Raw genomic sequence first — 25267 nt, 5'->3', positions numbered from 1 at the left:
ATGTAAAGACAGTAATGACAACATTAGAGAACACAACAACAGTTATAGTCCATGAAGCCATAAATGAAGAATATGAATACATACAGTATAACAAACAATTGAGACTCATTCGTTCGGTCAAAGACGATATGTACCAGATGCAAAGTATAATGAATGCTCTTCGTTCTACAAAGCAAGCATATCATTGGTTTGAAAACCAACAGACAAAAGAACTTTTAGAAGAATTTCCTCATATGATTGCTTCCCTCGGAAAACCGGGGGAAGAGATTCCGTACGAAAATCGCAAGAATTTGGCTCCTGGTTTGAAAGGTTATTATGTTCATAGACTTTTAGTAAATGCTGTAGCAATGTGGGCTTGGCCCCGTTATGCTTGTTATATTTTCATGATGTTAGATGAACTTCACAGACAAGAACGTGAAGATATGGAAAAGAAACTTCAAGCAAAAGATGAAGTCATTGAATCCAAAGACAAAAGCATACAGAAAAGAATACCACGTTCGGTACCAAAAGGAAAGGAAAAGAACTATAAGTATATGATTTATACTGAAGAGATGGAAAATGAAGAAGACAGAGATATGGTTATGTTGCATTTAGTTAGAAGAAACAACAAGAGCTTTTATGACTTAGCTAAGATATATAAATCTGACAGAAATTGGTTCTATCGTGAAAACTTACCGATTTCAATGACACCGAATGAGCAAATAAAGGAAATTGTCAAAAATACTCTTCCTCAAACACACTATGACATCAAAGGTTGCACAATACTTACATTCAAAGAAGACTTAACATTACTGAAGGAAAAAATAACAGAATATTTCGATAACTTCAAAGAGGAAGAATAAAAAAAATCTAAGCTAATTTTATTTTTTTATAAAATTTTATCTCATATGAAAGAACATGAATTTAGAATATTCGGAACTCATGACAGAAGAAGAGAACGAACAACATGTAAAAGATTATGCAAAATTTCTGAAGACATACAAAGCATTTAAACAATATCTAAATGCTTCTAAAGATTATGCAAAATTTCTGAAGGTATATAAAGCTTATGAAAAAGCGTATGAAAAGTTTATACATTGGGGAATTGTTGTAAAATATCGATATGAAGACTAACCAAAAAATATATTTTTGCTTAAATAGCTTCAGGGTCAATTTCTTCAACCATTTCACTTCCTTCGTCAATGTCAATAGAAGCTTCTTCAACCTTTGGTAAGAATTTCTGTATAACATCTTTGTTCGTTATTGTTTTCAGAGATGAAGGATAATATTTCACATTTGTTTTGTTATATACGAAAACGATAAAAACGGTTTGACAGAAAAGTGACAACTTTACGTGTCAAAAATATAAAAAGTGACATTTTATTCATCATTATCTTCTTCATAATTTATTTCATATTCTTCTTCATATCCACCTTCATATTCTTCACTTTGTCCCTCCTTCTCTTTTTTACCATCTTTATTATCGATTTCTTCTTCCTCATCTTGGAGTTCTGGTATTTCTCTAGCCTGTACTGATCCTGGGAGAAAGTCTTGGGTAACTCCATCAACGACCCATTTGGCAGGCATTCCTGGTCTCCAAATGGGCCCCTTCATCCATAATTCATTTGGACTATAATTGATTTTCCTTCCATTGAGAAGACGTGTCGGTAGTGCGGCATGGGGCTTGGAGTTATAGGAATTGACCCAACTCTGAATTTTACTCCATGTTAGATTGCGGTTTTCTATATTGGGCCACAATCGCTCAATCTTACCGTTTTGGTAAGGGCAATGTGGCACAATATAGACATTTCGAATTCCTTTGCATCTCATCGCTTGTAGGAATTCACCTCTATTCTCTCCTCCATTATCAGACCATATGGTATGAGGGGGACCAAAACGTTTTATGGCCCGCTCAATTACCTTAACGGTCTGATTTGCATGTTTGGAGGAGAGATGCTGCCACTCCAAAACCATTCTGGTACAATCATCTATTACTCCATACAATAATTCACTTCTGCGTTTATTGAGAAAGTGAATGTCAACGTGCCAGATTTGATTTGGAAGTAAAGCCTCGTATCTTGTCCTCCCTTTAGGTCTCTTGGGTCCCCGTGGACGTGTTAATCCAAGAATGATAAAAGCCTTTTCGACCATATGCCTTGATGGAGCCTGAGGTAGAGGGAGAGGAAGATATTTGATATTTTGTAAATTTATAGCATATGGAGTAGGGTTATCATCTTGATTAATGTCAGCGGGGATTTCTTTAGAGATAAGATTGAGAGGCTTGTCACGTCGCACATTCTGAAACCAGTCCTGTGTTGAGCTCATAACTGGAAGCAGGCCATCTTTCATTCGAACAAAATCTTGTTCATGCTCATGGGCGAATGCTATATCTTTATTAAGCCTAAGGTAAGTGGGGATGATACCATGTCGCCCATGTTGTTCGAATAAATTGAGAATGGCCTGCATGAGATCATCAGGAACTGGTTGTTTGGGTCTACCACGGGAAAGTGGAATATCAACAAACTGGTCGTGCGGACGAGATTGAGGATTAGGAGGATTGGCACGTTGACTTGATTGATCGGAACTGATGGGATTAGGAGCAATTTGATTGTATGTACCTGATGATTGGTTTGAAGGAGTGGCTTGAGGATTTAACTGTTGTGCACTACTAAGATGAGTATAACCATTGCTGGGTCTGAGCTGTTGTTGTGCACTACTAAGAGGAGATGTACCATTGCTGGGTCTGAGCTGTTGTTGTGCACTACTAAGAGGAGATGTACCATTGCTGGGTCTGAGCTGTTGTTGTGCACTACTAAGAGGAGATGTACCATTGCTGGGTCTGAGCTGTTGTTGTGCACTACTAAGAGGAGATGTACCATTGCTGGGTCTGAGCTGTTGTTGTGCACTACTAAGAGGAGATGTACCATTGCTGGGTCTGAGCTGTTGTTGTGCACTACTAAGAGGAGATGTACCATTGCTGGGTCTGAGCTGTTGTTGTGCACTACTAAGAGGAGATGTACCATTGCTGGGTCTGAGCTGTTGTTGTGCACTACTAAGAGGAGATGTACCATTGCTGGGTCTGAGCTGTTGTTGTGCACTACTAAGAGGAGATGTACCATTGCTGGGTCTGAGCTGTTGTTGTGCACTATTAAGAGGAGTAGAACCATTACTCTTTGTAATTTTGTTCTTCCAAGTATCGATTCAACAAGATCTCATCTTTTGTTGGTAAGACTTCAATGCAATTGTAGAATTTTCCATTATGGAATATGTATAAACTTGTAAATTCTCTGGACGAGTGCTTGTAAAACTCTTCGATAGTAATAAGACGAAAGCACAGAAGGCTTTTGTAGTAAGTTAACTTGTTAATGCAATTACGTGATATACCATCGCTGAGTGGAACATTAGTCAATAGCAACGATAGCTTTTGATGTTGGTGTAACCTGGTTAGAGATTGCTCTAGCCAGTGAAAGTCTATTTGGGTATAAATATCCAGGAGAATGAATTTTGAATAAATAATAAATTGTGAACAATTGAATAAAATATAGAAAATATAAATAATTTTGAAAGATATTATTGAAAAAATATTTTTCACAAAAGTTGAATTCAAATTGTAAAATTTTTAAAAAAATCTTTAAAGTGAAGAAAATAAAATTGGACAATGAGAAAACAACAATGAACTAAAAATTAGTGAATAACTACAATGGCGAAATTAAAATTACGATCAGAATAATTTTTATAAAAGAATGTGTTAGAAATTAGTAACGATTAAGATAAAATAAAAATTTGGGGAACGAGAAAAATGATTGAATATTGGTAAACATGAATTTTTATTGAAAAATAAAATGAGATTAAGATTCTAAGCAGAAATTTTTAAAAATTAGAAAAATAAAAAACAATAAAGATAATAAAAAAATTGAAACTAAAAAAAATCGAAAAATAATGATAAAATAAATGAATAGTTGAAGACAAATAAAAATAAAATGTTATCAATAAGAAAATAATTTGAATAAGTTTCAATATAGATTGATCAATTTATGAATGGGAATCCAAAATTAGAACAGCCGAATTGGTATATTGATAACAAATGATATTATGTTATTAATAAAGTATTGTAATAAACAGAAATTCATCAAAAGTGACAGCTCTCAATTTTTTGACATTTGTAAATTCTAAATTGAATGAGAAAAATGAAATAATACTAAGCATAATACAATATTCTAGATTTAATTATAATTAGGGAAAAGTTAGTTTTGAGAGTACTTTTCATAGGCATATAGAATGAAATCTTCTGAAAAATAATATCACATAAACTCATATTATTTTCTAATATATAACTATTTTATATAAAAATCAAATTCAATGATCTTAAAAGCGAAGGATAAACCTCAAAATTTACGAATATAATGAGTGGGAATATAATGCTTATCTATCATAAAACCATATGAAATATCAATTTTTGCTTTACGCCTAATTTTTGACGACAATTAGCAAAAAATGTTAAATGTTAACACTCAGTCCATTTGAATATGAAAAATAAAATTGACTTTGATTAAATGTTTTTATTTATCATGCAATTCTTCTTGCGACCAAAGATTTGAATAAAATTTCAAAAAATAAGATAGCTTAAAAAATAATATACGGTAGTGTTTACTAATAGATGAATAGTATATAAATTCTATTAAAATGGATTTGATCCAAAAAAATATATAAAATTTGATCATAAATAAAATCGTTTTAAATTACTTCTTCATTTAAATTATAACAATTATTTTTGGTTTTATATTTTTTTGGATCAAATCCATTTTAATAGAATTTATATACTATTCATCTATTAGTAAACACTACCGTTAAGGGTTTCGTTTTGCTAAAATTGTCACTTTTATAGCATATTTGTTTTTGGATGTTTTGCGAAACCAAAAAAAAACTATGATATACAATGTGTGTGTAAAGAAAATACTTTATTTACTAGTTAAAAAATCATTTGGTATTGATCAAGTTATTTTTTCTGGATAAGATATTATATGGATAATTGGATAGAAAATACAATTATATAATCTTGTACCTGGTTTAATTAAGCTAATTGTCATCAGAAACTTGTAATTTTTATGAATTTCAGATTTTCTTTTCATTACTGCTTTTCTTAATAGGTCAAGTTCTTATTTACGTTATAAAGTATGATATTTACAAATATCAAGTTATCATGTTTTTTGAGAAATTATGAGAAACAAACAAAAATGAAAAAGATAGGAATAGCAATGAATAGTGATGTGGGTATAGAAAATGTAAGAGATATGAATGCAAAGCAATCAGTATTTAGGATATTGACCATAGATTTCGAAAAAAAAATGCTGCATATTGAGCGAAAACTATGATTATATTATAAGGCTGTCATTTAAAGCATAATGAAACTATTCCCTTTTCATTTTAATCGAATAAGATAGTAAAGATTTTTGAATTAGCTAGAAACTGATGAGATGTTTTCACAAATCAGATTTTGAATCTCTATAATGCATAATTCACCCAATATCTCAATTTTGATATTGCGAGATATTTTTGCTATCGGTTTCGCAATTTTGACACAATAGCAAGAGGGTTCTATAAGCATTATTATCAACGTAGAATCTGAATATCATATCAGAAAATGTCGCAAATCTGACATTTACCCGACCAAATAGCAAAAATAATTGAATACTTTTCGCAAAAACTTTAAAAATCGATAAAAATATGAAATATAGATATTAAAGAGACTTTTTAGATAATATTCATAAAGATTTTCCAAAAATATGATACCGCAAAATTAAAAAAGTGACGTCTTGAGTGGAGTCAAAGGTCGAAATTGCTAGCTAAATGTTTTTTTAGCGAAATTGCGTATTGTACGTTTTTTTCGCAAAACGAAACCCTTACTACCGTATATTATTTTTTAAGCTATCTTATTTTTTGAAATTTTATTCAAATCTTTGGTCGCAAGAAGAATTGCATGATAAATAAAAACATTTAATCAAAGTCAATTTTATTTTTCATATTCAAATGGACTGAGTGTTAACATTTAACATTTTTTGCTAATTGTCGTCAAAAATTAGGCGTAAAGCAAAAATTGATATTTCATATGGTTTTATGATAGATAAGCATTATATTCCCACTCATTATATTCGTAAATTTTGAGGTTTATCCTTCGCTTTTAAGATCATTGAATTTGATTTTTATATAAAATAGTTATATATTAGAAAATAATATGAGTTTATGTGATATTATTTTTCAGAAGATTTTGTGTTCTTCTTCAAAATTTTATTTTTTTATTAAAAAGAATCTTTACAAAATATACATTTACTTTAATTAATATTTAAAAACGTGCTCTATCAAAAGTTCCAAAAATTCAATATTTTAGCTTTTCTGAGGTGTCACTTTTGATGAATTTCTGTTTACAACAGTATAAATGTTTTGAATGTAATTCAAATTAATTTTGAATATGAAATTGAATAAGATTGAAAAATTAAATATATAGAATTTTGAATGAGTTTCTGTTGAAATGAATGTTATGGAAATGTAGAAAATATTAGCCTTTGGATGAATTGGAGGGTGAGAGATATTATTTCATACAATACTACTCTCACCCTCCAATTCCAAGCCAAAATGGCTAAAAATTGCCCGCAATTGTTCACATTGCGGGCAATTTTTAGCCATTTTGGCTTGGAACTAGAGCCTGCGAGGTACATGGATAGTATCAGTACCTCACAGGCTCTAGTTCTCTATATGGCGCCGAGAAATTTTGGTGAAATGTGGTCGCATTTCACCAAAATTTTTTCGGCGCCATAGGATGAATTGGAGGGTGAGAGATATTATTTCATACAATACTACTCTCACCCTCAATTTTAATTACTTAAACTCATTCTATTTTTTTGACATGTAAATGTCACTTTTACTGAGATCTGACACAATGTCAGATCTCTTTTTTTCGTATATAAGAGTTTCACCCTTCTTATATTCTTTCTGTTCGGAAAGATTCATAGCAATACTGAAGAAGTCAATGTTAGAGTTCTTTATAACAGTATAATGAGTATCTTTGACATTCACGAAGAAACTCTTTTGTTTCAAAACTACTGCTAACTCTTGTGAAGTATAACGTTTGCGGTCAATGACGATAGCTAATGGTCTGACATACTGACCAAACTTAGATTCTTTCACAAACTTCTTGTTAAAGATAACATTAACATTTGAAGCATTATTGAACTCATTCTTGATGGCATTAGCGAGAGCATTGTATGAAAAGAACTTGCAATCTTGCATGTGTTTCATTATAATAAAAAGTTCGAAATATTTTAAAACTAGCCTTAAAAAATCTAAGCTAATTTTTTTCTAAGAAATTTTTTATTTCCTACTAAAGATGTATCGGAAGTTGTCTAAGTTAGAACACTCGGAAATAAAACAACTTCTTACAGAAGCTAATATAGATGTTGCAAAGCATTACGCAACAAACAAAAAGGCACTCGCTGACATCCTCAATGACTACAATGGTGCAATAAGTTATGATAGAATTCATGAGTTCATAAATGCAAGAGCATTTCCTTTAAATGACGTTGCTATTGACTTATATCATAGACGTTCAGTACCTCATGAAGTAAGAAGAGAAATGTTTGACATAACAAATGCGAACGTTGGTCATACTCGTAAAGCTCTTTCGCATGATGTTCGTCAAGAGATGTTTGACATAACAAATGCGAACGTTGGTGAAACAAGAAGAAGAGACGACACACTGAAACAACAGAGAAGAGAGATGTTTAAAAGTGCTATAGAACAAGTTCGCAAAGCTAACGATGTCATTCGTTCCATTGACGACAAACCAAAAGAAGGTGAGAGATGGTTAAAGAAAGATGAAGAGAATAGGAAGAGAAATGTGAAGTCAGGCAATAGACTCATTGACTTTAACATCGAAGCTTTAGATGAACCAAACAGAGACTACTTATACAAACATTTCGGTAAGGTTTTCATGAGACTCTTAGAGAAAATTAAAATAAACTCACAACAGAGATGGATGGTATGTTATAAACTTGGTGGAAAGTATGAATGTTCTACGTTAAACCTCAATAATATTGGAACATTACTACATCAGCTCTTGAAGGAGAACTTTATATCAGAGATAGAAGCAAATGCTGCAGGTATTGTTGAAATGCACTATGACTTCTTCTTGACAAACATAAAGAATCTTACCGAAATAAAGATGTATGATTTAACAGAATATGAAGGCTTAACGATGTCAGATGTAAAGAAAGGCAAACCAAAAAAGAGACCATATAGAGATGAAAGCACACTGACAAATGACCAGAAAGCCATTTTGGAAGCTCTTAAGCAAACAGGAAACCCAGCACTTATAGAAAGCTTTTGGAAAGATAATGGTGAAAAGAAGTTTTATAAGAAGAGAAGCGGTCGGTTCTGGAAGTATCTTTGCACATTACCTATAAATCTTGAGCGCTACCAAATCTTCAATGAATTGAACAAAAGAACTGCAGCACTTATGACAGAAGACAATTGTTTCGTTTATGCTTGCATTCAGGCTGGAGTAGATGGAGAGACTATTGACCACATGAGAGAAGTCATTCGTGTTAGAGACTTTCCTCAAAGTAAAGTACAAGAAATTTCTGACGCAACAGGTATAGCATTTAATGTTACCATTGGTTATTTCAATGACTCAAGACATAATGAAATAAAGAGATATATACCAAAAGAATGTGAAACTGTTAGAACTATTGACTTACTTCTTGTTGAAGACCACTACATGCTAAACGAAAGATTACCAATGACAACATATTTCATTCGCAACTATATAGAAATCTTGAAGGAGTGTGGTGGAATGAACATTGAGAAACAGATGAAGATTTATACAAAGAGAGAGAACAAATATGTAGTTCGTTATGATAGAACAACACCGTTATGGGATGTTATGAAAACATTTGGGAGTGCAAATATTTCGAACCTATTTCTTATGGAGAACTTTTCACATATACTACTGACTTATATAAACAGAACCTTGCACCATTTAAAGATTTGACATATGCTCCAAAGTATTGTGTACAACTGAAGAAGAAAGCCGAGTCAAAAGAAGTAAATAAAAATAAGTGCAAGTTCATTCCTGAGCACGTTTTCTTTGCTGACTTTGAGTGCAGTACCGATGGCTTTCATAAAGCTTTTAACATCTGTTATGACAGTGAAGATGGTTCAGTGAGTGAAAGCATTTGGGGTCAGAACTGTGCAACAGAATTTTTGGAGCGACTTCCTGACAAGAGTTTAATATATTTCCATAACCTCAGTTATGATATAAACTTCATCTTAAGACACATGACAGAAGTGAAAGGAACTCCCATCATTAAAGGTTCACGAACAATGCAAATAACTGGCTTATATAAAGGAAGGGCAATTATTATAAAAGACTCTTACAGTGTTATAAATAAGAAGCTTAAACTATTTCCTGCTATGTTTAACTTACAAACAGGACCGAAAGAAGTATTTCCATATAACTACTACAGCAGTGTTTTGTTAGCAAATGACAACAGAACTGGTGTCATTTCTGAAGCATGTAAGTTTATCCGGGATGCAGATACATTCATGAAAAACATAGATTCCATCAAAGGTTGCAGAATAGATGAGAACCACTTCGACTTAGAAAAGTATAGCACATTTTATTGCAAACAAGATGTAAGAATTTTAAGAGAAGGTTTTGTTAAGTTCCGCAATGACATATTGAAAGAATTTGATTTAAACGTTTATGATTACGTTAGTATTTGTTCTATTGCTAACAAATTGTTTGAGAACAGAGTGTACTTCCCGAATGGAAATTTATAAGTTAGTATCCCTATCTTGTGTACGGCGGCACTGCGCGCCTCCGTACACAACTTAGCGGTTTTGACACTTTACAAAACCGTTAACGTATATTTTACAACACAACCATAACACCAACTTAACCTTAAATATTTACAAAACCATCTGACACATAAACGACTTCACTAACGACTTCACTAACGACTTCACTAACGACTTCACTAACGACTTCACTACCGTCCTCACTAAATAAAAAATAACCTTATTTTTATTTTTTTAAATTTTTTATTTCATTACAAAGACATGTCCGACTACATTTACTATGACTCTTTCCCAGAACGTTTCCGTGAACTATTCAAAACTCAAGTAAAACTGAGAAACATGCATTTTAACAAAGACAGACCCATTGACGATGAAAGAAACCCTGAATATATTACAATCCCTTATGACGCAAAGTTCATTGCATACATTCCTTATGGACGTAGAGGAACGAAAACTATTTCAACAATGACGAAAAATTATTTCTGGAGCGATGAAGAAAATTGCCTTATCTACATAAATGCATACTTAAATAAAGCTACATATTGTCAAAAGAAGGTTGGACTGGATTTGAGCTCTACATATACGACGACGATGGAAACAGACGTTGTGTATACCCATACGATAATATGTACCATTGTTTTCATCAAGCATTAAACGAATACATAGTCAGTAAGGGTCTCATTCCTGTTGAGTAGATATGCTTTATTTTTGTTCTGTCATTTATATAAAAATAAACTTAAAATTAATGATATCACCACCCTCACACGTATGAAAACATAGCACAAAAATAATGTTTATGTTAGAATGTTAGATCTAACACGTTTTCTAACCTCATTTCTAACCTGTTGAATTCATTGCTTTATAACTCTCTTCCTTGGTTTCTTTTTAGTTGCTTTCTTCACGTCTGTCTCCAACTTGACTGTCTTTCTTCTTCGTCCGTAATGATACCAGTTACTTCCACCAGTCAATGGGTCAAATGGTCTTTCGTAAGGGTTTCCATACATTCCATAGGGACCATACGAAGAACTACTGGTGGAGAAGAAACATTTTCTTTAGTTCCATCAACTCTATTTAAATGCATTGTTTCACCTTTCATCTGGTCATTAAAGTCTTTTGCGTGTTTTGCAAACTCATCGTCCTTTCCTAAAGCATTTTCTGACGCAGTCGCAACCAAATTGGAATGCTTTTTTTATGAGCCCTATTTTATTTAATCTTAACTTCTTTGCAACCCAGCCTCCTATCTTTCCTTTATTTGCATCTAATGTCTTCGAAACCCTTCTCCACTCATTTTATTTACTGCGTCATAAGCCCCAAGTGCTTTTGCCTCCAAATGCTAATGCTTTTTGTTCCCATTGCGCCTAAAGCTGCCCAAGCTACCATTTACACCATATTAAAATCATCTCTCTTCAATATTATCTCATAAAAGTTCTCGTTACTGGAGAAAGTCAATGAAACATAAACATTCTCATTCATAAACTTCTTTCTTATCTCATCTATACGCTTCAAAATGTCTGAACAATTGCTAACATCTTCTACAACAGTTATTTTCATCATGAATGACCTTCAAGAACAAGCTCATTTAATATGCTATTAAAATCATCTCAATAATGAGTCCATCCTTTCCATCTTTAGGTAGCACAACATCTTTCATTGAAGAAGGTTCGACAAGTCTTATGTTAAACTTACTGACAAAGTTTGTTATACTATAATGCTTCGGCGGCGAATACATGTAGTTTGAAAGACATAATATAGATTCTTCAGCAAATTCACTTATACTGGATTTTATAACAATGTTCTCACGAGACCAAATACCACCAATTGACAATCTTGTAAGCAATCCTGCTGAACCTTCTACTGTAAACGTCGATGGTAACATTCCACGAAGGTCATCTATTGACATCTTTGAGTCACTGAATTTAAATATTTTCTTAAAGCAATCGTCATTATCTAACCATGCAATAGCTTTGAAGTTTTCATTCGAATATACATCTGCTTCATTAAATGTAAAACCTGACTTCTTTGCAGAGACGACTTTAAAATCTATTGCATTTGTTTCAAAATTATATACTATGGTACTTCTGAAGGTAATGGATGTCCTTCCCAGTCAGTTGTTCTCTCACTACCGTTTGAAGCTTTGTGTTAAAAACTTTCATGTCATCTCCTGTGTCTAGGTTCACATACACAGCAACAGGAAAACTATCTTGCTTCTTTGTTTCATCATTATACCTCAAAACATTAAAGTTCTTCAATAATATTGTTCTTCCTGCTGGAATACTTCTAACTTGTTTATTTCAATAGCTTTCTCACCTCCTACATACTCTACCCAGTGTCTTGGATATTCATAAGTATACTGACTTTCTTGAATTTTGGTAGGTTTCATCATAACGTGTTCATAGTATATCTTTATACTCTTGTCAGTTAGACTCGGTGCTATGTTCTGAATATTTCTGACTTGCATTTTTAATGGAGATAAAATGAAGCATTTAATACATGACGTAGATGAAGACATGAATGAAAGCAGTGAAAAGCTCAACAGTTCTCTCATTCTTCCTTTCAGTAAGGACTATGAGTTCTGTTCAAATGGTGTGTATTTCTATTGTGGAAAGATGGGTTCAGGTAAGACATTCAACCTCATTCGTCATATACTCATAACAGAGCGTTTAGGAAACGACTCTTACTATGACCAAATCATTATATCAGCAACTTCAGACTCTATGGATTCAACAGCGAAAACATTTATGTCAAAAGTTCAAGCCTCTGTCGTTAAAGTTCCAGACAGTGAACTCATTGAATTTCTTCAACGTTACATTCGACGTAAGAGGAAATATTATGCTATTGTAGAGTTCATACAGTCAGGAATGCAAAAGACTTCAGAAGAGATGGAAAGAATTATTGACAAACACCACTTACGTCAATACTCAGGAGTTTACGATATGAAACGACTGACAACTACATTCTGTCAAAACTTTCAAAATACCCCTTCAAAAAGTATCCTTCAAACACTCTGCTCGTTTGTGACGACTTCGCCGGAAAAGGTTTAGTGTCAAAAGCAGACTCACCATTAGCTAACATCATAACTAAAGTCAGACATTACCACTTAACTGTATTAGCAATACTTATGCAAACATGGCGTTTCCTTGCTTTAAACATAAAACGTCTCATAACTGACTTCGTTATCTTTCAAGGTTTCTCACGCTATGACATTGAACTCATTTGGAAACAGTCAGGTATAACATTACCTTTTGAAGAAATTTGGGAAGCATATAAGTCTCTCATCTCTCCTCGTTCATACCTTGAGATTCATATCATGACTAATACCATTAAAGTCAAAAATATTCCATGGGAACGACCAACATTGTTTTAAAGTTTAACCTTCAATTGACTGATGGTAAACAAATTCCATGCATCTCTGTCGCCATTTCTGTTAATATTTTTGCTGTCATTCATATCATCCACTTCCCCATCCGTTAGCTTTTTGAGGATATGCGTTAGAATAGCTGTTCTTAAATGAAGGCTTTTCACCTTTGAGAGCATAAACTCTATAACTTTCTGCATACTTTATGTTTGAACCTCCTGAGCCATCATTGACATAAATTTTTATAGGTTTCCACCCTTTGTTCATATTCCTGCTTCTTCCCTTAGCTCTTTTGTTCAGTAGTTCTACATCTTTATACACAGCTCCTGTCTCAGTGAATTCAACAATATTTTCATTCGTTAGCTTTACATTCAAACCCTTGTCGAGTATATTGTTCATTTCATACATATAAAAGGTTTTTATTCTATATGAAATGAGAAGCAAATCCATCTTAGCTGGTGCCGTTAATGTTCCAATTGAACCAACATCAAATGTTGACTCACGAACGACAAACAATATTGTCATAAAGAATTATAGTTCGGAGTGTTTGAAAGAGCCAGAACCAGAGCTGAAATCCGTGAATTTAAACTCAGCTTCAAACGCTAACGCTACATCAGATGTTAAGTTAGAGTATCCACCACTGGACCAAATTCTTTCAAGAGAAGCCAACGACAACCCTTACACAAATGTTCAAACAAATCCTTCAGATAACGTAGACCATTACCTTCTTCAGTTATACCAAACAATTTTACTCAAAGACGATAAGAAGCTTTTGACAAATCTTATAAGCAAGAACCAAATAATTCTAACAAAGGAGGACCTTGAAAATGTTATCTCACGAATAACAGGGAAACAATGTGTCATTGACTATCTCGACCCTGAAATCGAATGCTGTGGTCAAACGCCACCATTCATGAAAATAGGTAACATCCGCATCATTGAAACACCAGGAACTACAGGAGTTGAGTTTAAGTATAAATATTCGAACGAGTATACAAAACTATCTACTTACTATAAGCTTTGCTTGAAATATGTTTTAGTAAATTAAAGCAGTCAGGAGGGCTCTTTGAGCCCATCTTGGCGCTTTGCGCCGTCAGTCAAAAAAATTCAAGTTAGCAATTTGTAATATCTGTCCAAAACTTCTTCAACAGTATCGAACTCATCTTCATAATGCAAACCTAATCTTATTGACTTGGTGCAGTTTTCACTAACACAATATAGCGCTTTGCGCTCGGCGCCTTTGACGCCTTTTTCTGTTCTCTTGACTGACATAACTAACTCATTTGTTTCATCAAACAGCAACAACCAAAGTTCATGACCTAATACATAACATTCATACTTTATATTTTTAGCTCTGAGTTCTCTTGTAAGCTGTTGCATTTAATATTTTCTAAAAAGTCAACTTCAACAGTCATTCGCACTAGTGCCTTCAGTTCTACAGGCTCTCCTTGAAAGTCAACTAGTCTGAATTGCATGTCTTTCAAATTATGAGGACTAATGCGAACCCATTTACCTAAATGAGTTGCTATGACAGGAACGTTTGGAATGAACATTGAATTGACTGCATAACAGAAAGACTTATATTCTACTGAACCTTTACTATTAACTCCTGAAATACCTGTGACATTAGCTATTTTTGACTCAATGTATAAACAATTGCCATAACATACGTATGGAACAGATTTCATCTCAATCGTTTTGTCAATACTTTTCAAAGGAAATGTCATATGGTATGCTCCCAGAAGCAATTGAACTCTATGACTCATTCGTGTTATCTTAAACTCCTTCGCATAACTGAACTTCAAAACTCCTGCAATAAGTTTAACATTCATTAAGTTTTCTTCGTTCTCCTTGTTTATTGTAGTATTTATGAGCGCATTTAACACTCCAGCTAATGTTTCCATCTTATATTCTACATTATTGTGAAATCTTATTTCATGCTTCTTTCCATCTATTTCAAACTCCATGAAATCTGTTTCATCTGTTATGACAAAAGTTGCGATAGTATTGAAGTCAACAACTCTGAAAGCAAGCGCTTCATTCTGAAGACCTAAGTTTGTTTGTAGCTTTACTGTTCCGTATTCGTTTGGGTCAGTACTTTGCAAATAGAACAACATTTTATTCTCATTAAAATATGACTATTGCTGCATATGCGTATGAAGCTGACAGAGCTAAACGTTTATATTTTGGTCAATACTCTCTCACACTTACTGACAAATATATTGTTATCAGTGATGGAAATACCGAGAAATACATAACATGGAAGGACTATGAAAAGTTTGACCCTATTTTAACTCCATGTACAATGCCATTCATTGTAAATGGTGAAGTTGTCATGAAGAACGACACAACAGTATATAAGTCTGTATATGAAGCATTAGAATATATGTTGAATTATAATCCCGAAAGATTTGACCCAAGCACTACACCATGTGCAATGCCTTTTATTAAGGACGGTGAAATCGTAAGAGTTCCGGATTCAACGGTTTATACTGCTGTTCAAAACAGTTTACAAAACATTTTAGCGAATATCTTTAATTCAGAAACTACAGAAATAAAATTACCATATATAACAGATGCTAAAGAAATTAAATCAAAAACGACAACATTATTTACGTCACTTAATGATTTAATGACTTATATCATTAATATTCCTGCACCAACTACAGCATTTGATCCAAACTCGACGGTTTGCAGTGTACCTTTCATAAAGTCGCAAAGCGACCAGGGCGAAGCCCATGACAGTTCATTAATTACTTTAAGGGATTCAACAGTTAATGAATCATTAAAGGCGTCATTAATGAAAATCATTGATTTTAACTCATTCACGAATACATATAATTCATTCATTAATGTTTCATATGCTTCTAAAGAAGGTGAGCCAAAAACTATCGATAAAGCGGTGTATGAAATAAAAGCATCAACGACGAAATTGAATTCGTTAACTTTTGACGGTGATAGTTTCGTTAATGACATAACATCGGGGAAAACAATTTTAACGAAAGAATATTTAAAATCTCATGTTAGTGAGTTCGTTGAAATTGAAAAAGAAGGTGGAATTAAGTTCGATCCACTGAGTTTCATTTTCAGCTTAGCGAATGCGGGTGTTAGTTTCGCTGAATGGACAACTATACAGAGTGAAATAAATGCAATATGGACGTTTTTGGGGTCAAAAGCGGGAATGGGTGAGCTTGTAAATGCTGCAAGAACATTAGGTGAAACAGGAAATTTTGTAGATGGTTTTAAAAGACTTGTTTCAAATGTTTTAACAAACACAAAGAAATTATTTAGATATACCATACATAACGGACGGATTTTCGAACAGGTAGCAACAAACCCTCCGGTTATGGCTGCGTTGATGATGGTTAGAGATATAAAACCACGTAACGACGGGAACGAAGAACATGAACAACAGGATACTGGTCGGGTTATTCAAGACATTAAAAACGTGTATCCTGAAGTTATTGATTTATTTAGAGGAGTTAATGATTCAATTTCAAAACATTCTATAACCCTCGATGAAGAGAATAAATTAACAGATTATATATTCGTCATTATTGCAGAACTAATGAAGAGAATAAATGAAAAAGGAATTGGTGATATCATTAATGTCAGCGATGTAATGATGAAAAGAAATTTTGACTCATTATTTACAAAACCGAAAACAGAATATAGTCTTTATGACGTAATTACCGAATTAATGAAAAAGATTAATGATAATAAGAGTTCTGGCGGAAGAGTTGAATTAGAAGTGAATGATGTTAATGAGAAATTAGCCGAAAAAGCAGATAAGAACCATGTTCATTATATAACTTCAGACGAACAGATTATAACGGACTACCATGGATATTTAACACGAAGTGATGAAGCGAAGACAAAAAATGTTAATGAAAGAAGATATAAATACATTCGTGCTAAAGGTTATGACATAAGCTGTACTGTACAGTATGATGTAGCTAAAGCACCAGAAGCATTTGGTTATACCGGTGAAATTTATGCCTCTACTTTCAATGTTAACGGTGTATTAGTTGAACCAAGATTTATGTTAAGAGTTAAGGCAAAAATAACGTTTGAAGATGCTATTAAAAGTAAAGCTGACAAAGTTGAACTCGAAGCAACGAACAAAGTTTTGAAATCTCATAAACACAACATCTCCGATATAAATGAACTTCAAGCTACATTAGACAGTAAAGCTGACAAGAACCATACACATAAATCCTTCACTACTGTTAGAGCAGACGACATAATATTGAACTTTGACCTTGGTTCAAGTGCACCATTAGAAAATCCAAGTACAAGCGTAAAAGATACTCTTAACAGTTTAGATAAGAGTTGCAGGAACATTGAAAGTCATGCCAGAAACTTTGAAGCATATGAACTACCCGCAATGTTAGATAAGAAAGCAGACAAAACTTATGTAGATGAAGAACTAACAAAGAAATTTTCGAAACCAGATACAATGACATTTACAACAGAAATTATAAATGGTGAACCAGCAACTCCATTTGAATTTGTTAGAGGTCTTCAACCAGATACTTTTGAATTTTTCTTGGATAATTCTATTGAACTAACATTACATTATAAAAGTGGAACAAATGCAACATTTCATCCGGAGATACATTCCAAATGGTATTTAATGACATAAGTTCTTTAGAATATGTTTATAGAGTTATGAGCATATATGATTTAATATATCCTATAGGAGCTGTTTATACGTCTATGAATCCAATAAATCCAAACACTTTATTTGGTGGTAGATGGTATGAAATAGTTGACAGTTTTCCATTCTACACTAATACTCAGTCAATGAAGATGGGAGGTTCAAAGAAAATAGGTATTGAAAACCTTCCTTCACATATGCATAGGTTCAGTGGAAGAACATCTGTGGAAGGAAACCATTCACATTCAATAACAAAAAGAGGTTATACAAATCTTGCAGCGGGTTCGGATAGACAGGGAATGCATAGATATGATATCACAACTGACCCCAAAGATGTTAGCACAGGTATTTTCTGTGGAACTGCAGGAAATCATACACATGTTGTAGCTGGTATTACAGACCCAGCAGGTAATGGAAAAGATTATATGCCTCCTTATATAACAATGCACGCTTGGATACGAGTTGGTTAAAATCTTTAACTTTACATAAATGAGCTTGAAAGAAGTATTCGAACAACATCCATGGAGGTCATTTAAGAAATTCAATGAAGCTGCAAAGAGTTGGGGATTTACTAACAGAGCTGAAGTGAAAAGGTTCTTTGACAAAAATGTTGTACATCAAACAAAAATAAACCCTTACGACTACTTTTTACCAATTTACTCCAACACTCCTGACGCATACCAATTTGACACTCTCATTCAAAGCAGAAAAGGAGGACATAAACCATTCCTCATCTTCATAAATGTTAACACTCGTAAAGCATATGCATATCCAATGAAAAATAAAGGAACTCGTGAAGTGTTAAGAGTTTTACAAAAGTTTGTAGCAGAACATAACCCAAGTACTTTAACATCAGACCAAGACAGTGCATACCTCAGCAATGAAATCACAGAATTTCTCATTAAGCATAACATAACTCACTACACTACTGAAGACCATAACCATAACATACTCGGCATCATAAACCGCTTCATAAGAACGCTCAGAGATTTAAATCAAGAGCGAGACTTTACCGAAGAAACAATGAAACATTTTCTCGAAGTATATAATTCCTCAACACATTCTACAACAGGACATACACCAAATTCAATGACACAACAACAAGAAGAAAAGTATATACAAAAGAAACGAAGCCAAACACAAAATATCAGAAATTCAACACAATTTACCCTCATTCCTGGTACAAAAGTTCGTGTAGTTCTTGACGACAAACCGTTGACAAAGAAACGTTTAAGGTTAAGTAGAAACTATTATATCGTAGACTCTACACAAGGTAATGGATATCTTATAAAAGCTGCTGACGACTCCATAGCATTTTACCCTCGACATAAGTTAGTTGAAAGTAGTAATGGCAAACTTGCTGAAACCATTGACGAAGCAAAGCGAGGAGTGGTTATTGAAATACTTGGCTACAACACAAACGATGACACTTATAAAGTAAGATATGAAGGAGGTGTTGAAGATGTTATACCATCTAAGAACTTGAGAGAGTCAAAGCCAACACATCTGGGACCATTAGAGCGGGAGTACTGGAAAGACAAAAAATGCCAGAAAGAATAAGAAAATTCTTCTAAACTTTTTCATTAGATGTAAATCAGACATGAATGAGAACAGTCATGATATCATTAATGGTACCATTTATTTACACCAAAAAATAATGTTTATGTTAGAATGTTAGATCTAACACGTTTTCTAACCACTTTTCTAACATGGTCTAAAACTCTCGAAAATCATGAATTTTTGACATTTCCTTATGAAAGAAAAATAACGCTAATTTTTTTCTAAGAAAAATTTTTATCTTGTATGTAAAGATATGATTTCAACAATCGGCACAACAACAATTCAAACTACAGCACCAAACTCGTTAGTCATGAATCCAACATCTATGTTAGTAGAGATGAAAAGCTTCATTCCTTCTTCATATACTTTCGAAACAAAAATCCAGAAGATAAAGCAAGAACTTTTAACAAGTAATTTAGACTGTAGTGCGAAAGATGAAACAAATGAACAGTATCTTTATGAAATGCAGGACATTATTGACCATTTACCCAAATTGCCTGAAATCCAACAACAAAAACTAACTATTCCTGAATTCGACGAAATTGAAGTCAAAACAACTGACTCAGTAGAAATAAAGAAGTTCATACGTAAAGTAAATTATGAATTCCTTGGTTTTCATTGCAACCATAAAGTTATGGACAAAGATTGCGACATGGTTTATAAGAATGTTTCTGACATATATAAATCTGAAGAATTTAAGACCTACGATAACTTTGTTTCATTAGTTGCTGAATGTGTTTGGGAAATAAGAGATAAAGATAGAAGAGGCAAAGTATGGAACGAACAACTAAGACCCGCTATGTTTGAGATGAAGAGAGCAATTGACGCCTTAGTTGTTTTAGCAGGTCAAATTTCAATGTATAACGCAAAAATGAACCCGCAATGTTCAAAATGTAAGGCAGCGATGAGGAAATATAACTACTCCGTCAAAGAGATAGAAAGAATGAGAAACGACTATGCAGATTTAAAGAAAGAAGTAGAAAAGCCAGCAGAAGATAAAATGGACATGTTAGCATTTCTGAACAAAAATTATCCAACTGCTGACGATTTCCTTCTATCTGACGTCAAGAAGAAATATAAAGAAACCTTCGGCATTGTTAAAACATTCGATGTACTAAAAGAAGAAATAGAAGCTACAAAACTGTTTAAAGTCATGAACCATCGCAACATATACCATGTAAAACGCTTGTAAATAGTTATGTTAGAAAAGAGGTTAGAAAACGTGTTAGATCTAACATGCTAACATAAACATTATTTTTGCTGAATTCAGCACAAAATTCTGAGTAAAATGACATATGGCACGTGTCAAACCGTTGAGTTTTCACAAATTTTAAAAATTGCTGCGGAAAGTTCGTCAAAAAAGTGAAGGTTCCCGACGGTTTCAAACCGCCATACTTTACATGAAGATAGTTTACAATGTCAACTAAATATCATGTACGATAGAAACGGTTATGTAAAGTTTACATTTTGTAAAGTTTTGTCCTGATTCAAGACAAGTCTTGTATTTTTTCAGAACAAGTCTTGTATTTTTTCAGAACAAGTCTTGTATTTTTTCAAGACAAATCTTGTCCTGATTCAGAACAAGTCTTGCACTTTTTAGTCAGTTTTTCTTGTAAAGTTCTCAAATTTGAGAACAATTGTCCTGATTCAAGACAAGTCTTGTATTTTTTCAGAACAAGTCTTGTATTTTTTCAGAACAAGTCTTGTATTTTTTCAAGACAAATCTTGTCCTGATTCAGAACAAGTCTTGCACTTTTTCAGGAAATCCTATCGTCTAACTTTACAAATGTCACTTTTTCAACATGATTGCATTTTGGTCGGGAAACAACTTTCTCTCAATTTTGTCACTTTTTTCTATCGTCGTGTTTTGTCACTTTTCCCTCAGGGTGTGTGTCAGAAAATATCCAAAATCTTTATAGCCTCGTATCTCCTTCAATTCTTGACGGCTTGACATGTATGACACACCATTCAATTCAGAATTATGTGCTGAATCTTATGACCTTCATTTGTTCGTGACTTCTTTTCACATATGTAACCCTGAATTTTTAACATTTCTTTAACACAGAAAAATAAAGTTAGTTTTATTTTTATTTATTTTTTTATTTTGTATGTAAGGACAGATATGTCAACAACAGAGAACACAACAACTGCTATCGTTCATGAAGCCATAAATGAAGAATACGAATACATACAGTATAACAAACAGTTACGTCTCATTCGTTCAGTCAAAGATGACATGTACCAAATGCAAAGTATAATGAATGCTCTTCGTTCTACAAAGCAAGCATATCATTGGTTTGAAAACCAACAGACAAAAGAACTTTTAGAAGAATTTCCTCATATGATTGCTTCCCTCGGAAAACCGAGGGAAGAGATTCCGTACGAAAATCGCAAGAATTTGGCTCCTGGTTTGAAAGGTTATTATGTTCATAGACTTTTAGTAAATGCTGTAGCAATGTGGGCTTCACCTCGTTATGCTTGTTATATTTTCATGATGTTAGATGAACTATATAAAGCAGAACGTGGAGAGATGGAAAAGAAACTTCAAGCAAAAGATGAAGTCATTGAATCCAAAGACAAAAGCATACAGAAAAGAATACCACGTTCGGTACCAAAAGGAAAGGAAAAGAGTTATAAGTATATGATATATACTGAAGAGTTGGAGAAAGAAGAAGAAGAGATATGGTTATGTTGCATTTAGTCAGAAGAAACAACAAAAGCTTTTATGACCTTGCTAAGATTTACAAATCTGACAGAAACTGGTTCTATCGTGAAAACTTACCGATTTCAATGACACCGAATGAGCAAATAAAGGAAATTGTCAAAAATACTCTTCCTCAAACACACTATGACATCAAAGGTTGCACAATACTTACATTCAAAGAAGACTTAACATTACTGAAGGAAAAAATAACAGAATATTTCGATAACTTCAAAGAGGAAGAATAAAAAAATCTAAGCTAATTTTATTTTTTTTATAAAATTTTATCTCATATGAAAGAACATGAATTTAGAATATTCGGAACTCATGACAGAAGAAGAGAACGAACAACATGTAAAAGATTATGCAAAATTTCTGAAGACATACAAAGCATTTAAACAATATCTAAATGCTTCTAAAGATTATGCAAAATTTCTGAAGGTATATAAAGCTTATGAAAAAGCGTATGAAAAGTTTATACATTGGGGAATTGTTGTAAAATATCGATATGAAGACTAACCAAAAATATATTTTTGCTTAAATGACGTCAGGGTCAATTTCTTCAACCATTTCACTTCCTTCGTCAATGTCAATAGAAGCTTCTTCAACCTTTGGTAAGAACTTTTGTATAACATCTTTGTTCGTTATTGTTTTCAGAGATGAAGAATAATATTTCACATTTGTTTCACCCTTCTTATATTCTTTCTGTTCGGAAAGATTCATAGCAATACTGAAGAAGTCAATGTTGGAGTTCTTTATAATAGTATAATGAGTATCTTTGACATTCACGAAGAAACCCTTTTGTTTCAAAACTACTGCTAACTCTTGTGAAGTATAACGTTTGCGGTCAATGACAATAGCTAATGGTCTGACATACTGACCAAACTTAGATTCTTTCACAAACTTCTTGTTAAAGATAACATTAACGTTTGAAGCACCATTGAACTCATTCTTGATGGCAGTAGCGAGAGCATTGTATGAAAAGAACTTGCAATCTTGCATGTGTTTCATTAAAATAAAAATATTAAATTATTTTGAAAAATAACTTAAAAAAATCTAATCTAATTTTTTCAAAAAATATTTTTTTATTTCCTACTAAAGATGTATCGGAAGTTGTCTAAGTTAGAACACTCGGAAATAAAACAACTTCTTACAGAAGCTAATATAGATGTTGCAAAGCATTACACAACAAACAAAAAGGCACTCGCTGACATCCTCAATGACTATAATGGTGAAATAACTTATGATAGAATTCATGAGTTCATAAAGCCGCAACGCGGCGAGGACGAAGTCCATGCAAGAGCATTTCCTTTAAATGACGTTGCTATTGACTTATATCATAGACGTTCAATACCTCATGAAGTAAGAAGAGAAATGTTTGACATAACAAATGCAAACGTTGGTCATACTCGTAAAGCTCTTTCACATGACGTTCGTCAAGAGATGTTTGACATAACAAATGCAAACGTTGGTGAAACAAGAAGAGCTGTACCACATGAAGTAAGAAGAGAAATGTTTGACATAACAAATGCAAACGTTGGTGAAACACGAAAGAGAGATGACACACTGAAACAACAGAGAAGAGAGATGTTTAAAAGTGCTATAGAACAAGTTCGCAAAGCTAATAATGTCATTCGTTCCATTGACGACAAACCAAAAGAAGGTGAGAGATGGTTAAAGAAAGATGAAGAAAATAGGAAGAGGAATGTGAAGTCAGGCAATAGACTCATTGACTTTAACATCGAAGCTTTAGATGAACCAAACAGAGACTACTTACACAAACATTTGGTAAGGTTTTCATGAGACTCTTAGAGAAAATTAAAATAAACTCCCAACAGAGATGGATGGTATGTTATAAACTTGGTGGAAAGTATGAATGTTCTACGTTAAACCTCAATAATATTGGAACATTACTACATCAGCTCTTGAAGGAGAACTTTATATCAGAGATAGAAGCAAATGCTGCAGGTATTGTTGAAATGCACTATGACTTCTTCTTGACAAACATAAAGAATCTTACTGAAATAAAGATGTATGATTTAACAGAATATGAAGGCTTAACGATGTCAGATGTAAAGAAAGGCAAACCAAAAAAGAGACCATATAGAGATGAAAGCACACTGACAAATGACCAGAAAGCCATTTTGGAAGCTCTTAAGCAAACAGGAAACCCAGCACTTATAGAAAGCTTTTGGAAAGATAATGGTGAAAAGAAGTTTTATAAGAAGAGAAGCGGTCAGTTCTGGAAGTATCTTTGCATATTACCTATAAATCTTGAACGCTACCAAATCTTCAATGAACTGAACAAAAGAACTGCAACACTTATGACAGAGGACAATTGTTTCGTTTATGCTTGTATTCAGGCTGGAGTAAATGAAGAAACTATTGACCACATGAGAGAAGTCATTCGTGTTAGAGACTTTCCTCAAAGTAAAGTACAAGAAATTTCTGACGCAACTGGTATAGCATTCAATGTTACCATTGGTTATTTCAATGACTCAAGACATAATGAAATAAAGAGATATATACCAAAAGAATGCGAAACTGTTAGAACTATTGACTTACTTCTTGTTGAAGACCACTACATGCTAAATGAAAGACTTCCAATGACAACATATTTCATTCGAAACTATAAAGAAATTCTCAAAGCTTGTGGTGGAATGAACATTGAGAAACAGATGAAGATTTATACAAAGAGAGAAGATAAATATGTAGTTCGTTATGATAGAACAACACCGTTATGGGATGTTATGAAAACATTGTGGGAGTGCAAATATTTCGAACCTATTTCTTATGGAGAACTTTTCACATATACGACTGACTTATATAAACAGAACCTTGCACCATTTAAAGATTTGACATATGCTCCAAAGTATTGTGTACAACTGAAGAAGAAAGCAGAGTCAAAAGAAGTAAATAAAGCTAAATGTAAATTCATACCTGAGCACGTTTTCTTTGCTGACTTTGAGTGTAGTACGGATGGCTTTCATAAAGCTTTTAACATCTGTTATGACAGTGAAGATGGTTCAGTTAGTGAAAGTATTTGGGGTCAAAACTGTGCAACAGAATTTTTGGAAAGACTTCCTGACAAGAGTTTAATATATTTCCATAACCTCAGTTATGACATAAACTTCATCTTAAGACACATGACAGAAGTGAA

The 25267-nt window shown here is 33.2% G+C and overlaps 10 protein-coding genes and 11 pseudogenes across 21 annotated transcripts, besides 6 other annotated features; 13 read left to right on the top strand and 8 right to left on the bottom strand.

The window, feature by feature from the left end:
• Positions 1-9810: part of a mobile genetic element that runs on past the window's edge.
• Positions 15-842, top strand: TVAGG3_1062540 (KilA, N-terminal/APSES-type HTH, DNA-binding family; the record flags this gene model as incomplete). Its single annotated transcript, XM_051256054.1, has 1 exon — positions 15-842. The coding sequence occupies one exon, from the start codon at positions 15-17 to the stop codon at positions 840-842; it is 828 nt and encodes a 275-aa protein (XP_051076721.1).
• Positions 1282-1343: a mobile genetic element.
• TVAGG3_1062520 (integrase core domain-containing protein) lies at positions 1360-2328 on the bottom strand (the record flags this gene model as incomplete). Its single annotated transcript, XM_051256053.1, has 1 exon — positions 1360-2328. The coding sequence occupies one exon, from the start codon at positions 2326-2328 to the stop codon at positions 1360-1362; it is 969 nt and encodes a 322-aa protein (XP_051076720.1).
• Positions 2631-3105, bottom strand: TVAGG3_1062510 (annotated as a pseudogene). The gene has a single exon. A coding segment is annotated over exon 1 (475 nt).
• Positions 4092-4128: a mobile genetic element.
• Positions 6369-6406: a mobile genetic element.
• Positions 6670-6778: a mobile genetic element.
• On the bottom strand, positions 6792-7272 carry TVAGG3_1062470 (annotated as a pseudogene). Its single transcript has one exon. A coding segment is annotated over exon 1 (481 nt).
• TVAGG3_1062460 lies at positions 7361-8049 on the top strand (annotated as a pseudogene). The gene has a single exon. A coding segment is annotated over exon 1 (689 nt).
• Positions 9811-9812: 2 nt separating the features above from the next.
• Positions 9813-25267: a mobile genetic element.
• TVAGG3_1062440 lies at positions 10093-10526 on the top strand (annotated as a pseudogene). Its single transcript has one exon. A coding segment is annotated over exon 1 (434 nt).
• On the bottom strand, positions 10683-10835 carry TVAGG3_1062430 (protein of unknown function, DUF4107 family; the record flags this gene model as incomplete). Its single annotated transcript, XM_051256052.1, has 1 exon — positions 10683-10835. The coding sequence occupies one exon, from the start codon at positions 10833-10835 to the stop codon at positions 10683-10685; it is 153 nt and encodes a 50-aa protein (XP_051076719.1).
• On the bottom strand, positions 11411-11731 carry TVAGG3_1062420 (uncharacterized protein; the record flags this gene model as incomplete). The annotated part of the gene is made up of 1 exon (XM_051256051.1): positions 11411-11731. One exon carries the CDS (start codon positions 11729-11731, stop codon positions 11411-11413), a length of 321 nt encoding a protein of 106 aa, XP_051076718.1.
• On the top strand, positions 12306-12649 carry TVAGG3_1062410 (annotated as a pseudogene). The gene has a single exon. A coding segment is annotated over exon 1 (344 nt).
• On the top strand, positions 13620-14234 carry TVAGG3_1062400 (uncharacterized protein; the record flags this gene model as incomplete). Its single annotated transcript, XM_051256050.1, has 1 exon — positions 13620-14234. The coding sequence occupies one exon, from the start codon at positions 13620-13622 to the stop codon at positions 14232-14234; it is 615 nt and encodes a 204-aa protein (XP_051076717.1).
• Positions 14294-14566, bottom strand: TVAGG3_1062390 (uncharacterized protein; the record flags this gene model as incomplete). The annotated part of the gene is made up of 1 exon (XM_051256049.1): positions 14294-14566. The coding sequence occupies one exon, from the start codon at positions 14564-14566 to the stop codon at positions 14294-14296; it is 273 nt and encodes a 90-aa protein (XP_051076716.1).
• On the bottom strand, positions 14701-15303 carry TVAGG3_1062380 (annotated as a pseudogene). Its single transcript has one exon. A coding segment is annotated over exon 1 (603 nt).
• On the top strand, positions 15321-15882 carry TVAGG3_1062370 (annotated as a pseudogene). The gene has a single exon. A coding segment is annotated over exon 1 (562 nt).
• Positions 16368-17074, top strand: TVAGG3_1062360 (annotated as a pseudogene). Its single transcript has one exon. A coding segment is annotated over exon 1 (707 nt).
• On the top strand, positions 17906-18316 carry TVAGG3_1062350 (ATP binding; the record flags this gene model as incomplete). Its single annotated transcript, XM_051256048.1, has 1 exon — positions 17906-18316. The coding sequence occupies one exon, from the start codon at positions 17906-17908 to the stop codon at positions 18314-18316; it is 411 nt and encodes a 136-aa protein (XP_051076715.1).
• Positions 18336-19246, top strand: TVAGG3_1062340 (annotated as a pseudogene). The gene has a single exon. A coding segment is annotated over exon 1 (911 nt).
• TVAGG3_1062330 (organellar and viral DNA polymerase type B) lies at positions 19660-20598 on the top strand (the record flags this gene model as incomplete). The annotated part of the gene is made up of 1 exon (XM_001292451.2): positions 19660-20598. The coding sequence occupies one exon, from the start codon at positions 19660-19662 to the stop codon at positions 20596-20598; it is 939 nt and encodes a 312-aa protein (XP_001292452.2).
• TVAGG3_1062320 lies at positions 21529-22143 on the top strand (annotated as a pseudogene). The gene has a single exon. A coding segment is annotated over exon 1 (615 nt).
• On the top strand, positions 22197-22355 carry TVAGG3_1062310 (uncharacterized protein; the record flags this gene model as incomplete). Its single annotated transcript, XM_051256047.1, has 1 exon — positions 22197-22355. One exon carries the CDS (start codon positions 22197-22199, stop codon positions 22353-22355), a length of 159 nt encoding a protein of 52 aa, XP_051076714.1.
• TVAGG3_1062300 (uncharacterized protein) lies at positions 22645-23118 on the bottom strand (the record flags this gene model as incomplete). Its single annotated transcript, XM_051256046.1, has 1 exon — positions 22645-23118. The coding sequence occupies one exon, from the start codon at positions 23116-23118 to the stop codon at positions 22645-22647; it is 474 nt and encodes a 157-aa protein (XP_051076713.1).
• Positions 23209-23647, top strand: TVAGG3_1062290 (annotated as a pseudogene). The gene has a single exon. A coding segment is annotated over exon 1 (439 nt).

Source organism: Trichomonas vaginalis (genome assembly GCF_026262505.1).
Source record: "Trichomonas vaginalis G3 chromosome Unknown ctg_13, whole genome shotgun sequence".
Lineage (NCBI taxonomy): Eukaryota > Parabasalia > Trichomonadida > Trichomonadidae > Trichomonas > Trichomonas vaginalis.
Note: the sequence above shows the minus strand (reverse complement) of the source record. Positions and strands in the feature narration are given on the sequence as shown.